General features: G+C 47.2%; 1 protein-coding gene across 1 annotated transcript; it reads left to right on the forward strand.

Annotated features, from left to right (window-relative positions):
* The first annotated feature begins 4,974 nt into the window (after positions 1-4,974).
* LOC123765961 (uncharacterized PPE family protein PPE62-like) lies at positions 4,975-12,577 on the forward strand. The gene is made up of 3 exons (XM_069336923.1): positions 4,975-5,150; positions 10,402-11,219; positions 12,525-12,577. The coding sequence occupies exons 1-3, from the start codon at positions 4,975-4,977 to the stop codon at positions 12,575-12,577; spliced, it is 1,047 nt and encodes a 348-aa protein (XP_069193024.1).
* The last annotated feature ends 1,438 nt before the right edge of the window (positions 12,578-14,015 follow it).

Raw genomic sequence — 14,015 nt, forward strand, 5'->3', positions numbered from 1 at the left:
ACGGCCAGCAACACGGCCAGCAACACGGCCAGCAACACGCCCAGCAACACGGCCAGCAACACGCCCAGCAACACGGCCAGCAACACGGCCAGCAACACTGCCAGCAACACGGCCAGCAACACGGCCAGCAACACGGCCAGCAACACGGCCAGCAACACTGCCAGCAACACGCCCAGCAACACGGCCAGCAACACGCCCAGCAACACGGCCAGCAACACGGCCAGCAACACTGCCAGCAACACGGCCAGCAACACGGCCAGCAACACGGCCAGCAACACGCCCAGCAACACGGCCAGCAACACGCCCAGCAACACGGCCAGCAACACGCCCAGCAACACGGCCAGCAACACGCCCAGCAACACGGCCAGCAACCCTGGTAGCAACACGCCCAGCAACACGGCCAGCAACACGCCCAGCAACACGGCCAGCAACCCTGGTAGCAACACGCCCAGCAACACGGCCAGCAACACGGCCAGCAACACGGCCAGCAACCCTGGTAGCAACACGCCCAGCAACACGCCCAGCAACACGGCCAGCAACACGGCCAGCAACACTGCCAGCAACCCTGGTAGCAACACGCCCAGCAACACGCCCAGCAACACGGCCAGCAACCCTGGTAGCAACACGCCCAGCAACACGCCCAGCAACACGCCCAGCAACACGGCCAGCAACACGCCCAGCAACACGGCCAGCAACCCTGGTAGCAACACGCCCAGCAACACGGCCAGCAACACGGCCAGCAACACGGCCAGCAACACGGCCAGCAACACGCCAGCAACACGGCCAGCAACACAAGCCGGCCTCGGATGAAAGAAGGTTGTGACGATCTCTGTCAGGAACCCGTAGGTGCGGGACCGGGCCGTCCACCTCATGGGGCTCGTGCGGCCCCCCAGGCTCTGTTTCAGGAGGCTGGGGTCGTTCTTGTCCCTTGCTGGGGTGGTTCTTCTCCGGCCCCGACCACGGCGGTCTCCGGGTTTGGGGGTCCCTGTGCCTTTTTTTACCAACTTCGAGGTCAACGCCGCAGTTGGAGCCCGTGCGGGCAGTTCGTTGTTGACTTCATCCTCGTCATGACAGGTCCTACGACGGCGCTGGAACCAGTCGTATTGGCGTTTGCCTTTCCATTTGGAGACTTTCAGCGCTGTAGAGAGGAGGGATCTGCTGCATGGGTGACAGCTTCTCCCCCCGTATCAACCTACCATGGCTTTGTGCCCTGGTGAGGCCATTCCAGACCGACAACCAGAACGCAACTCCATAGTCTCCTGACACTGATGGATGTCTACTACTATTAGGGAACAGTATGGGTCCTAATACTTATCCTTGAGGTACTCCACTCCTTGTCTGAATGGAGAAATGTCTCTCTCTTCCAATGAGGACTCCTTTTAGTCGAGTTTTGAAAGGTGTTGTATTATCCAACGTAGGATTCTTCCCTATGCATCAGTCTGCTTTTCAAGTTTGCACAGGACTCGCTCGTATGGAAGAGCATCAAAGGCTTTCTGACATCCCAGGAAAATACAGTCTGCTCAACCTCTCTCTTGTTTGATTGTTGACAACTTGTACAACAAAATTCATGTGTTTTAATTATTCAACAAGTTGCTGTTGTCTTTCTCCTTTCTTATATATAGGCACCACAAGAGCCATTTTGAAAATTTCAGGTAGTTCCCCTATTTCTAGAATTGAAAACAATGTCAAAGTGTCCATACAATGTCGCAGAACATAAAACAGTAGATGCTTTTCACCCATAGAGTTATAAACCCATGGAACTCCCTCTCGCGAAAGCCGTAAGTGCCAAAGTTCATCTGGAAAAATTTCTAAAATAATGAGGGGGTGGGACTCGACAAGCTGCCGGCTTCCTGTCACCGTCGATGGTACTAGTGAGATGATAGCCATCAAGTAAATTTTAATCAATTCATATTTTGTTTTGTTACGAGACTTTTTATTTCATCCAGCTCCCCGCCAAACACACACCGAAACTACGACGTTGGTACAACGTTCGAACAAGTTTTAACACCTCCTAACCAGTTATAACAACCAATATAACAAGTTGTAACAACGTTCTAATACGTCATAAACACGTTAATCCAAGCTGTAACAACTTTATTACAAGTTGTAACAAGCGGAAAATAGAGACAGTTACGGTTTGTGTTTCCAGGCTCCTCTCTTTTCTTATTTTTCCTGGAGCTGCTTTTTATTTAAATCGTTCTTCTGATGACGTCTGTTCCTTTAGAAGTCTTAGATCTAGCGGCAGCTCAGGTTCCAAAATAAAGACATCCCATGATCTTTATAGTGTATGGAAGCTTTTATTAACTTCATCGTACATTTTCTATTTCAGAGACGCCTCCACTTGTATGAGCTGGTTCCTTGATAATTTATCATATTACTCCCATTTTATATGTGTGTGTGTGTGAGTGTGTGTGTGTGTGTGTGTGTGTGTGTGTGTGTGTGTGTGTGTGTGTGTGTGTGTGTGTGTGTGTGTGTGTGTGGCTTAAGCTCTGGCTCTTTGGTCCCGCCTCTCAACCGTCAATCTAATGGTGTACAGATTCCTGAGCCTACTGGGCTCTATCATATCTACATTTGAAACTGTGTATGGAGTCAGCCTCCACCACATCACTTTCTAGTGCAACTGTGAAACTGTGTACTCACCTAATTGTGCTTGCGGGGGTTGAGCTTTGGCTCTTTGGTCCCGCCTCTCAACTGTCAATCAACTGGTGTACAGATTCCTGAACCTACTGGGCTCTATCATATCTACATTTGAAACTGTGTATGGAGTCAGCCTCCACCACATCACTTCCTAGTGCATTCCATTTATTAACTACTCTGACACTGAAAAAATTCTTTCTAACGTCTCTGTGTGTGTGCGTGTATGCGTGCGTGCGTGTGTGAGTGTGAGTGTGGAGGGCGTGTGCACCACACGGAAGCCCCACGCCACATGAAACACTGGTTTTAAGTTTCGTCATGTGAAGAAAGTTAATCCGACTGGTGGTGACGAACACCTGGATGGGCAGGGGGGGTGTAGGGCCTCCCCGTGTCCTGCACCTTGCACGCTCCGATGGCTTCGGCTTAACTCAGTCCTTCCAATCCCCCTCCTCCCCCCTCCCAATCCCTTAACAGTATCGGAACTGTGCTAGGATCATATTGTCCTCAACCTATCCCCATCCATCCCCTTCCCCCCGGACCCCATCACGTGATGTACGCCAGGGTCAGCTGCTCCTGCTTCCGAACATTCGTTGTCTTCTGTCAACCCAAGAATGTCGCGTCTGCTTCCCTGGCTGACTTCGGCTTCCGCCTGCATTTCTGTTCTTCTGATCCAATATGCAGTATACCTGGATTAGCTTTGTTCTGAATATGTCAAAAGAAGACCGCAAGGCTGAGAGAGAATACAAATTTTTCAATAAACCTATTGTTAGGATTAAAGTATTTTGTAGGATTAAGTGCTACATAGATTAGGTGCCGAATGTTTTGAGCAGATGCTCTTTTGTTTTATAAGCATTTGTAAATAGTCATGTAACCTATACCCGGTGACGTGTTGTTGTTGTACTAAAGGACATGTGGAGCGCACGTTCGTCTCTCTTCCTGTTGAATTATAATACATACGGACGTGTACTTGTGTCTCAGAGAGGTTCAGAAAGGCTTGACTGGGTTATATAGGCTCAAACGAAATCCTATTTAAGGCGTTCTATGTTCGTCCTCTATAATAGAATGGTTGGGTCAGAGGCCTAGATCTGTTTAAGCTTGGGAGCGGGTGTCGAGGCGCAGCAATCCTCCTACTGGACGGCCATGTTCCTTGCAGGAAGCCTTAGAAGCATACAGTTCTTAAACTTATAGTTCTTTCAACACCCTCCTCGCCTACATTACTACCAAGAGTCCCCTGTGCTGTGGGCCCCCAAGAGTTTTATGTGAGGGGCCCCAAAATACCCGTAATTCGTGATCCTAGATGATACTTGGTGGAGAGAAGCGGAACTGTAGAAGAGGGGCCAAGGGGGATGATGTTGTTTAAGATTCAACTACTGGGAACAAAACGTCCCAAATAGCACGGGCTATGGTGAGCTCGTAGAGGATTTACCTGACACAGGAGCGGGGCTGTAACTTCCAAGGGGGATGGAAAACAGGATTGAGGGATAGAGCGGGGTGTCGTAGTAGGTTTGGGGAAGGTGGTGGAGTGAGCAGGTGTGGGGGATTATATAGCTAATAGAAGTTAGACAGTTTTGTTGGGGGGATTTTGGAGATATGAGGGAGGAGCAGAAACTAGTGAAAGAATTGCATGGGTAAGCAGTGAAACGGTGTATACTGATGCTGTGGTTGGGGCGAGTGGTGTCATTTTGTGAGAATATAAAGCTCACTTGTTAGAGTTTCTTGATTCCTCTTGTCTGTGATTTTGTTACATTGTTCTGATGAAACGGTTTAACTGTAACAATATAACACTTCAATAGTTCCATAGACAGGTTCAGACAGCTGCTACATACATGGCAAACGACCATTCAACCACAGAAGGTGTGTGAAGTGCTGTTACGATGGTAACCAGTATATATATATATATATATATATATATATATATATATATATATATATATATATATATATATATATATATATATATATATGTATATTATATATATATATATATATATATATATATATATATATATATATATATATGTATATATGTATATTATATATATATATATATATATATATATATATATATATATATATATATATATATATATATATATACACACTCGGCTTACATAAACAGAGTTAGAGATGTTATCTCCTACATATAGTGATAGGACTGAAGAGAATTGATTAGGGAAATAGGAATCAGGAATAAAGCAAAGATTAAATAGCAAAGGCACGGGTTCCACGGGGTCAAGGGTCACGCACGGGGGTCAGGGGTCACGCAGGGGGTCAGGGGTCACACACGGGGGCTCAAGGGGTCATGCATGAGGCTGACCCATTTGAAAAGACGACAGGAGAATGGCGGCTGTCACTCGTGACACTAAACCAGGCAAGTGTTGTGGAGGCACAACCCAGACACCTCGTGCTGGCACCTGCTGCTGCTGCTGGCACCTGGTGCTGCTGCTGGCACCTCCTGCTGCTGCTGGCACCTCCTGCTGCTGCTGGCACCTCCTGCAGACCATGTTCCCTGCAAGGTGAGACTAGCCCAAAGCATCTGGCCTCACCATTCTTGGACAGACAAATGGATAAACAGACAAAAAGATAGTCATTTTCTCTTCAAACCACGAAATTAGTAATAATTACTATCTTGAACTACTGGGTGGAATACCCGGCGTTGCCCGGGTTCATCCTGGCACCCAGATGTGTATATGTGTGTGTCTGCGTGTTCTGTCTGTCTGTCTCTCTCTCTCTCTCTCTCTCTCTCTCTCTCTCTCTCTCTCTCTCTCTCTCTCTCTCTCTCTCTCTCTCTCTCTCTCCCCGTTCCATTTCCCTCCTTCCCTCCCATTCTCTCTCCTCTCACCAGTTCTTTCTCCTTCCCATTCACTCTCCTTCCCTTCCTTTCATTCTATCTCCTACCTTCCATTTTCTCTCACTCCCTCCCTTTATCTCTCCCTCTCTGTCTCGTTGTCTCTTCCTCCTGTTCTTCCACCAATCCATTTTCTCTCCCCCTTCCTTTTGATCTCTTTCTGCCTCATTCTCTTACCTTTCCGTGGTGGCTCGGTGTTTTCTCCAGATAATTCCCAAAGGAGCAGCCAAGATTTCAACTACCAGCGTCTTCTCAAGACACGAGGAGCGCTAGTGAGCCTTCCCCTAGTACTGACCTCTCAGATCAGCTCGCAAATGTTGGCCACTATCGTCTCCTGGCTCAATATCCCTTTGTTTTGCTTTTATTGCTTTACACAGAATGGTAAACAGGAGTGTATATGTATGTTGACCAGACCACACACTAGAAATTGAAGGGACGACGACGTTTCGGTCCGTCCTGGACTATTCTCAAGTCGATTGTGAATGGATAGATACTCACAATCGACTTGAGAATGGTCCAGGACGGACCGAAACGTCGTCGTCCCTTCAATTTCTAGTGTGTGGTCTGGTCAACATACTTCAGCCACGTTATTGTGACTCATCGCCTGCCTGTGTATATGTATGCTTCCAGACGCCTGTTAGCAGGCTAAGGAGCTTTACCTTCCCATAGCTCGTGGTAAGACCTTACCTTAGTAAGGTAAGGAAGGTAAGGAAGACTTTACTAATCTTCACTAGAACACGAACTGCGAATGAGATATAACTCCTTCTCCATATATAGTATAGATACTATTTGTGTTCCAGGAAGTCTGAAAATATATACATAGGTTACAAAAGACTACCTAAAGAGGAAGGGAGCAAAAAGAGTCAAGAACAGCCTTAAAAGGCTAATGAGAAGCAGCTCATTAATGCGTAATTAAGACAGTCAGTCAGTCAGCCTCCCCCGACAAGAGCTCAAGCGAAACCTTCTCGCGAGCTAATTGTTGCAGTAAACCTCCCTGTTGACCTCTCAAGGCGACCCCAGGCTTAACAATCGCCAGGGTTTTAATGAGCTTGGCCAGGGGTTTCAAACAGGGGTTCCGCGAGCCTTTCTCGAGGATGTTCCGCGAGAAATATATAACAAAAAGAAATATTACACAAAATATGTAAATAGTTATTGTTTATCAATTGAGGGGTTACTCAGAGTATATAAAAATATATTTTAAGGGTTCTGTAGTGTTAAAGAGGTAGGGGGGACCAGCGAGCAATGTAAAGTGTACAATCCCTTTATTCTACATATGTGTACTCTTCATAATAAGTACAAATGTGACTTAAAACGTCAATAATAAGGTACTGGTGGGCAGTCTCTCTCTCTCTCTCTCTCTCTCTCTCTCTCTCTCTCTCTCTCTCTCTCTCTCTCTCTCTCTCTCTCACACACACACCAGAGACATTAGGAAGAATTTGTTCAGTGTCAGAGTAGTTAACAAATGGAATGCACTAGGCAGTGATGTGGTGGAGGCTGACTCCATATACACTTTCAAATGTAGATATGATAGAGCCCAGTAGGCTCAGGAACCTGTACACCAGTTGATTGACAGTTGAGAGGCGGGACAGTTGTGTACTCGCACAACTAGGCGAGTACACACACACACCATCAAAATGCGATTATAATAATCAAAACAATTGGGCAATAAAGTAATATCATAAGTAACCAGTAAGCTAAATTACAATACCGCAGCACCTGACTAAATTACAATACCGCAGCACCTGACTAAATTACAATACCGCAGCACCTGATTAAATTACAATACCGCAGCACCTGCCTAAATTACAATACCGCAGCACCTGACTAAATTACAATACCGCAGCACCTGACTAAATTACAATACCGCAGCACCTGATTAAAATTACGATATTTTTATTACAAATGCAGTAATCTAGGCGTCTGGCCGTGTATTAACAAACATGAATCGGGTTTTTTTGGTTGTCCAAAGCGTGACTGACAGGCGAAATTCCACGAACGTTGGTGCCAAATTGTGGCCGTTCGGTACCTCACAGTCGGCCGTTCGGGAGCTCACAGTCGGGCGTTCGGGAGCTCACAGTCGGGCGTTCGGTAGCTCACAGTCGGGCGTTCGGGAGCTCACAGTCGGCCGTTCGGGTAGCTCACAGTCGGGCGTTCGGTAGCTCACAGTCGGGCGTTCGGGTAGCTCACAGTCGGGCGTTCGGGAGCTCACAGTCGGCCGTTCGGGTAGCTCACAGTCGGGCGTTCGGTAGCTCACAGTCGGCCGTTCGGGTAGCTCACAGTCGGGCGTTCGGGTAGCTCACAGTCGGGCGTTCGGGAGCTCACAGTCGGCCGTTCGGGTAGCTCACAGTCGGGCGTTCGGTAGCTCACAGTCGGCCGTTCGGGTAGCTCACAGTCGGGCGTTCGGGTAGCTCACAGTCGGGCGTTCGGTAGCTCACAGTCGGCCGTTCGGGTAGCTCACAGTCGGCCGTTCGGGTAGCTCACAGTCGGGCGTTCGGTAGCTCACAGTCGGCCGTTCGGGTAGCTCACAGTCGGGCGTTCGGGAGCTCACAGTCGGGCGTTCGGGTAGCTCACAGTCGGCCGTTCGGTAGCTCACAGTCGGGCGTTCGGGAGCTCACAGTCGGGCGTTCGGTAGCTCACAGTCGGGCGTTCGGGAGCTCACAGTCGGGCGTTCGATAGCTCACAGTCGGGCGTTCGGGTAGCTCACAGTCGGGCGTTCGGGAGCTCACAGTCGGGCGTTCGGGTAGCTCACAGTCGGCCGTTCGGTAGCTCACAGTCGGGCGTTCGGGAGCTCACAGTCGGGCGTTCGGTAGCTCACAGTCGGGCGTTCGGGAGCTCACAGTCGGGCGTTCGATAGCTCACAGTCGGGCGTTCGGGTAGCTCACAGTCGGGCGTTCGGGTAGCTCACAGTCGGGGGTTCAGGAGCTCACAGTTGCACGAACTGACTCTCGTATAAATACAAAACCAATCAAGAGATCAGCCTTCACTGTATCAAAATAAACGAAGGTAGATTCAAGGTGGGCCGGACGAGGAAGAGGTCCAACCAGCACTTCCAGGCGCCTCAACCACTTACCCACAGCACTTCCAGGCCCCTCTACCACTTACCCACAGCACTTCCAGGCGCCTCAACCACTTACCCACAGCACTTCCAGGCCCCTCTACCACTTACCCACAGCACTTCCAGGCCCCTCTACCACTTACCCACAGCACTTCCAGGCCCCTCTACCACTTACCCACAGCACTTCCAGGCCCCTCTACCACTTACCCACAGCACTTCCAGGCCCCTCTACCATTTACCCACAGCACTTCAGACACCTCGACCACTTAACCAGCACTTCCAGGAGCCTCAACCACTTACCCACAGCACTTCCAGGCGCCTCAACCACTTACCCACAGCACTTCCAGGCGCCTCAGCCACTTAACGACCTCTTCCAGGTCTTATAAAAACCACCGTTCTTGATCTAACCAGCTCCATCCCGATGACCAATAAAACCTGAACGAACGAACAAAAAACGTTCGGCGTTGAAGTAGTGACCATCCCACCAGCACTAAATTGGGTGAATTAAACACAAAAACAAATTTGAGCGAACAGAACCAATTTATGTTGAAATAGTTAAATAGTGACTGTTGCAGTTGAAGAGACACTTACTTCAGGTATATTAGCCGACTTATAAATGGGTCATTACGACGCTGAAAGAATTTCGTGTTAAAACTCTGCCTTTCAACAGGAAAATTATTACTTCCTCCTATGATTAATATATTTTGAATGTTGTGACACAGACCAGGATAGACGGTGTTAATAATATACGCTAGCAACAACACGTAGTAACTACGGGCTCACCATAGTCCGTGCTACTTGCCCCGCTCCTGTACCAGGTAAGTTACGGGCTCACCATAGCCCGTGCTGCTTGGAACTTTTTGTTCCAAGTAGCGAATCTTAAACAACAACAACACGTGGTATAATTCTCAGCACACTGAGTACATTTATTATGTGTGATACTGGATACATATGCATAAATATATGTGTGTATATATATATCTATATCAAATATATGCATTTGTCGGAAGTTTAACTAGTATTAGCAGTCTAATATTATTAGGTTATGGACAATGTCGTCACGCAGAGCAACTGCACAATAATTGCAGAATTAAGTCAAACCTGATTTTTTTTGGGGGGGGTGGCTGTGGGGGTGGGGGGTGGGGGGGGGGAGGTCCGGACATTATCTGGTCCAATAAAACCTGCTTTGATCTCTCTCTCTCTCTCTCTCTCTCTCTCTCTCTCTCTCTCTCTCTCTCTCTCTCTCTCTCTCTCTCTCTCTCTCTCTCTCTCTCTCCCTCTCTCTCTCTTTCTGGGTTAATTACTCTCACACCTGCCTGCCTCTTTAATCACTCTCACACCTGCCTGCCTCTTTAATCACTCTCACACCTGCCTGCCTCTTTAACCACTCTCACACCTGCCTGCCTCTTTAACCACTCTCACACCTGCCTGCCGCTGGTCACGTATATCATAACCATCCAATAATCACAGCACAACTTTGCAAAACTATAACCAAATTTACCAACAGCGACAAAACTTCAGGGAAAATAGGGGGAAGGAATGTGCCAAGCCATTACGGCTATATAGCACTTGCAAGGGATCAGGATAAGGATCTGGGGTCGTACTAGAGCTTGACTGTGAGTGAACAGACAAGTGTGAGGGGGTCGTACTAGAGCCTGGCTGCGAGTGACGACACAGGAACGACGGGTCGTGCCAGAGAGTGCCCAGGAAGTGAGTAGAGTCGTGCCTGAGAGGGTTCTACACATGCCCTTGCATACAAATACCCAATTCGACGACACACACAAAACAACTTTAACTCACAATCTCATGCATTCTCGCAAGTCTGTGAGCACAGTGATGCTAACATCAACACGTCTGTGAGCAGTGCTGGTGTCATCAACACGTCTGTGAGCAGTGCTGGTGTCATCAACACGTCTGTGAGCAGTGCTGGTGTCATCAACACGTCTGTGAGCAGTGCTGGTGTCATCAACACGTCTGTGAGCAGTGCTGGTGTCATCAACACGTCTGTGAGCAGTGCTGGTGTCATCAACACGTCTGTGAGCAGTGCTGGTGTCATCAACACGTCTGTGAGCAGTGCTGGTGTCATCAACACGTCTGTGAGCAGTGCTGGTGTCATCAACACGTCTGTGAGCAGTGCTGGTGTCATCAACACGTCTGTGAGCAGTGCTGGTGTCATCAACACGTCTGTGAGCAGTGCTGGTGTCATCAACACGTCTGTGAGCAGTGCTGGTGTCATCAACACGTCTGTGAGCAGTGCTGGTGTCATCAACACGTCTGTGAGCAGTGCTGGTGTCATCAACACGTCTGTGAGCAGTGCTGGTGTCATCAACACGTCTGTGAGCAGTGCTGGTGTCATCAACACGTCTGTGAGCAGTGCTGGTGTCATCAACACGTCTGTGAGCAGTGCTGGTGTCATCAACACGTCTGTGAGCAGTGCTGGTGTCATCAACACGTCTGTGAGCAGTGCTGGTGTCATCAACACGTCTGTGAGCAGTGCTGGTGTCATCAACACGTCTGTGAGCAGTGCTGGTGTCATCAACACGTCTGTGAGCAGTGCTGGTGTCATCAACACGTCTGTGAGCAGTGCTGGTGTCATCAACATGACGTTATTACCATCCATAAAACACACCAGACACGACATATTTTTGCGCCTGCCATTCGACAGACCAGACAACACTGCCGGTGAATATATTAATACCATATGGCCTCTGAATATTATTATATATTTATGGCATTCGAACGTGTGCGTATATGGTATATATATATACCACTGTCGGGCCTATAAGTCTGTCTGTCTGTTAGGCCTGAACGAGAACCAGATTCTGCCCCATGTCCCATCCATTTACTAGCCTCGTTAACCCGACGGACTGAGATGTACAGGCACAGCTGCTGTGCCTGGATGAGGCTTCACAAGGCTAAAAGCAACTTCCTGGTGTGACGTCACGACGTCAGTCTATATAAAAACAAGTTGACACAACAGCTGTAAAAAAAATGACATTCAAGATTCAAACAAAAAAGTTTTGCTACGAAGTTTTCTATTTGCAATATGTTGATGCAAAGTTAGTAGAATGAGAGGACTGTAGTCCACCATCAACCACAATACTGCTCACACAGGCACTATATCGCCCTGGAAATTGCTTGTATCACTAATTAACTGTAAAGTTAGGTCAAATAAGCAAACTTAGATATAATTACCGGGCCTTGTTTTTCAAGTTATTATTCGTGACTGCATTCTAATGCATGATATATATGCATAAGTTACCATATATGTGTGTGTGTGAAAAATGTGCCTGAAACTTTTCACATTACAAGGCCTGGTCGACGATGTATAGGAGGCCTGGTCGACGACCGGGCCGCGGAGATAATAAGCCCCGGAAACACCACAAGTTAAGGTACGAGATCATAACATTCATACAACATAAATGCAATATATAGATCATTAAAAACTCATTGCAAGATGCAACTTAAAAGCATAAATATAACTTTGATTTGGTGAATAATTGGAATGATCGTTACATACGCACGATGTAAACAATATATTCTAGTTCAGTCTTGATGTTTGATTTTTTTGTTTATTATGCATCCTATATCCATCCCGTGGGAGGTTTTGGTCCCACATACCCGTAGGGCCCCCATACCCATCCCGTGGGTAGCAGTGGGCCCCATACCCATCTTGTAGACAGTAGTGGGCCCCATACCCATCTTGTAGACAGTAGTGGGCCCCATACCCATCTTGTAGACAGTAGTGGAGCCCCCATACCCATCTCGTCGACGGTAATGGACCCCATACCTATCTTTTAGATGTTAGTGGACCCCCATACCCATCTTGTAGACAGTAGTGGACCCCCATACCCATCCCGTGGGTGATGGGTATGGTTTCAAGAAAGAAAGCATCAGTTTTAATATGCTAGTTACTCAGTTCAATGCCTATATATAATTTGTCCTTATATGACATGCTATGTAATACAAAACTTGAACTTTCCACAGAATGTCAGACAGAATACACTTGTGCAAAGTTCGGAATAGAGACAAACCCGTAATTAATACAAGAGTCATGTGATTATTGTCGATTGTTGACAATGTTATGTAATTTTTGAGCACTTCAACCGATCAAACAGTAGCCTCAATAACTTACCGTGAATCTGCGCCTTTGCACACCGTTGCTTACGCCGTTGGTAGCCATAGCTCATTATGTGTGTGGGGACAAACTGCAGGTTCCCCGGATTTAATGCAGTTCTATGGTCAACTGCAGAGCCTACAATTCCTTCACATGCACATCACCAGTTTTTATCTCACTATTCCCATTATCAGGAGCATTGTTTACTATCAAATGACGTTTCTCCACTCATTCCTGACGACTGGCACGAGTGCTATCAGTATATCACACGAAACTACTGCTTCTGCCCAACAGTTTTGGAGGAAATCGCAAAAATCCGCCAAGTTCCAGGTACGGCTGGAGGCAGGTGTAGACATGTGAGCAGTGGCGGCGTGATGCTCGCTCAGGGGCCCCTGGCGCCCGCCACCAACACGCGGCGCGCCAATATTATCACTCACCTCACGACGCGCCAAAACTATCGCTCACCTGACGGTACTCCACATTATCCTCACTTCTTATTTACTTCCAGTGACATGGTAATCCATTGACATTGGGTCTCGATTAACACAGGGGTGATAATGCCATTGAATTCTTGTATGGATATAAGGTTGGATGATACTGGACGTTATTTGAATGAACGAAATATTATGGAAAAGTTTGATTGTTTTTGTATATCTTCAGTGCGTCTTGACCTATCATGTCTGTCACTGCAGACGAAGTGTGTTTGATGGACGCCATTGGCCACGAGACGGTAATTTAGGAGCATATGGCTCATTAATGTCCAAGTACTGTTTGTCAAATTAAACTGCATGAAGCTGTTAATGACGGTTGTAAATTAGGAAAGAAGTGAGGTACGACAATGATGTTCCAGGCAGACCAGCTCCTCGCTGCCAGACGTAGTCACCTGATACTGCTGGCATGGAAGCGGTATAATCATCCTTATACCTGATATACCTTGCAATGATCTTATACTCGGAGTGTACACGTGTCAAAAGGAATGTACATTCATTTTCAGCAGTGAATATTTAGGGTGTAACTGCGTACTGGGAAGGCATGTGTACCAATCAATCAAAATCTTGCTGCCTGAGCTTCGATTTTATTGACTAACAAACTAAACTTGCATACGTGTTATAAGTTAAGAAACGCATTAAAACTATCATATAAAAAAATTATGGAAACTGGTAAATTGTACATAATTATATAGAGTGTTCCGACTGCTATATAATCTCTTGACGATACGATAATTTTTTGACATGAATACGATCGAGAAATATTTAATTGTGCCCCCTGTCTGCTAAGAATTAGGCTACGTCTTAATATTATTAAGATGCTATACGAATTTTGAGCCCCAAGCGTCATCAGGACGTCAAATGGTGATGCCA

Source organism: Procambarus clarkii, chromosome 37, assembly GCF_040958095.1.
Source record: "Procambarus clarkii isolate CNS0578487 chromosome 37, FALCON_Pclarkii_2.0, whole genome shotgun sequence".
NCBI lineage: Eukaryota > Metazoa > Arthropoda > Malacostraca > Decapoda > Cambaridae > Procambarus > Procambarus clarkii.

What these genes read in the sequence shown, in the direction of transcription:
- LOC123765961 (XM_069336923.1), top strand. Translation starts at nt 4,975, where the DNA reads ATGGCGGCTGTCACTCGTGACACTAAACCAGGCAAGTGTTGTGGAGGC. An exon ending in CAGACCATGTTCCCTGCAAG is followed by an intron (nt 5,151 to 10,401) that starts GTGAGACTAGCC and finishes GTCTGTGAGCAG; the next exon opens with TGCTGGTGTCATCAACACGT. An exon ending in CAGACCAGACAACACTGCCG is followed by an intron (nt 11,220 to 12,524) that starts GTGAATATATTA and finishes AACTTTCCACAG; the next exon opens with AATGTCAGACAGAATACACT.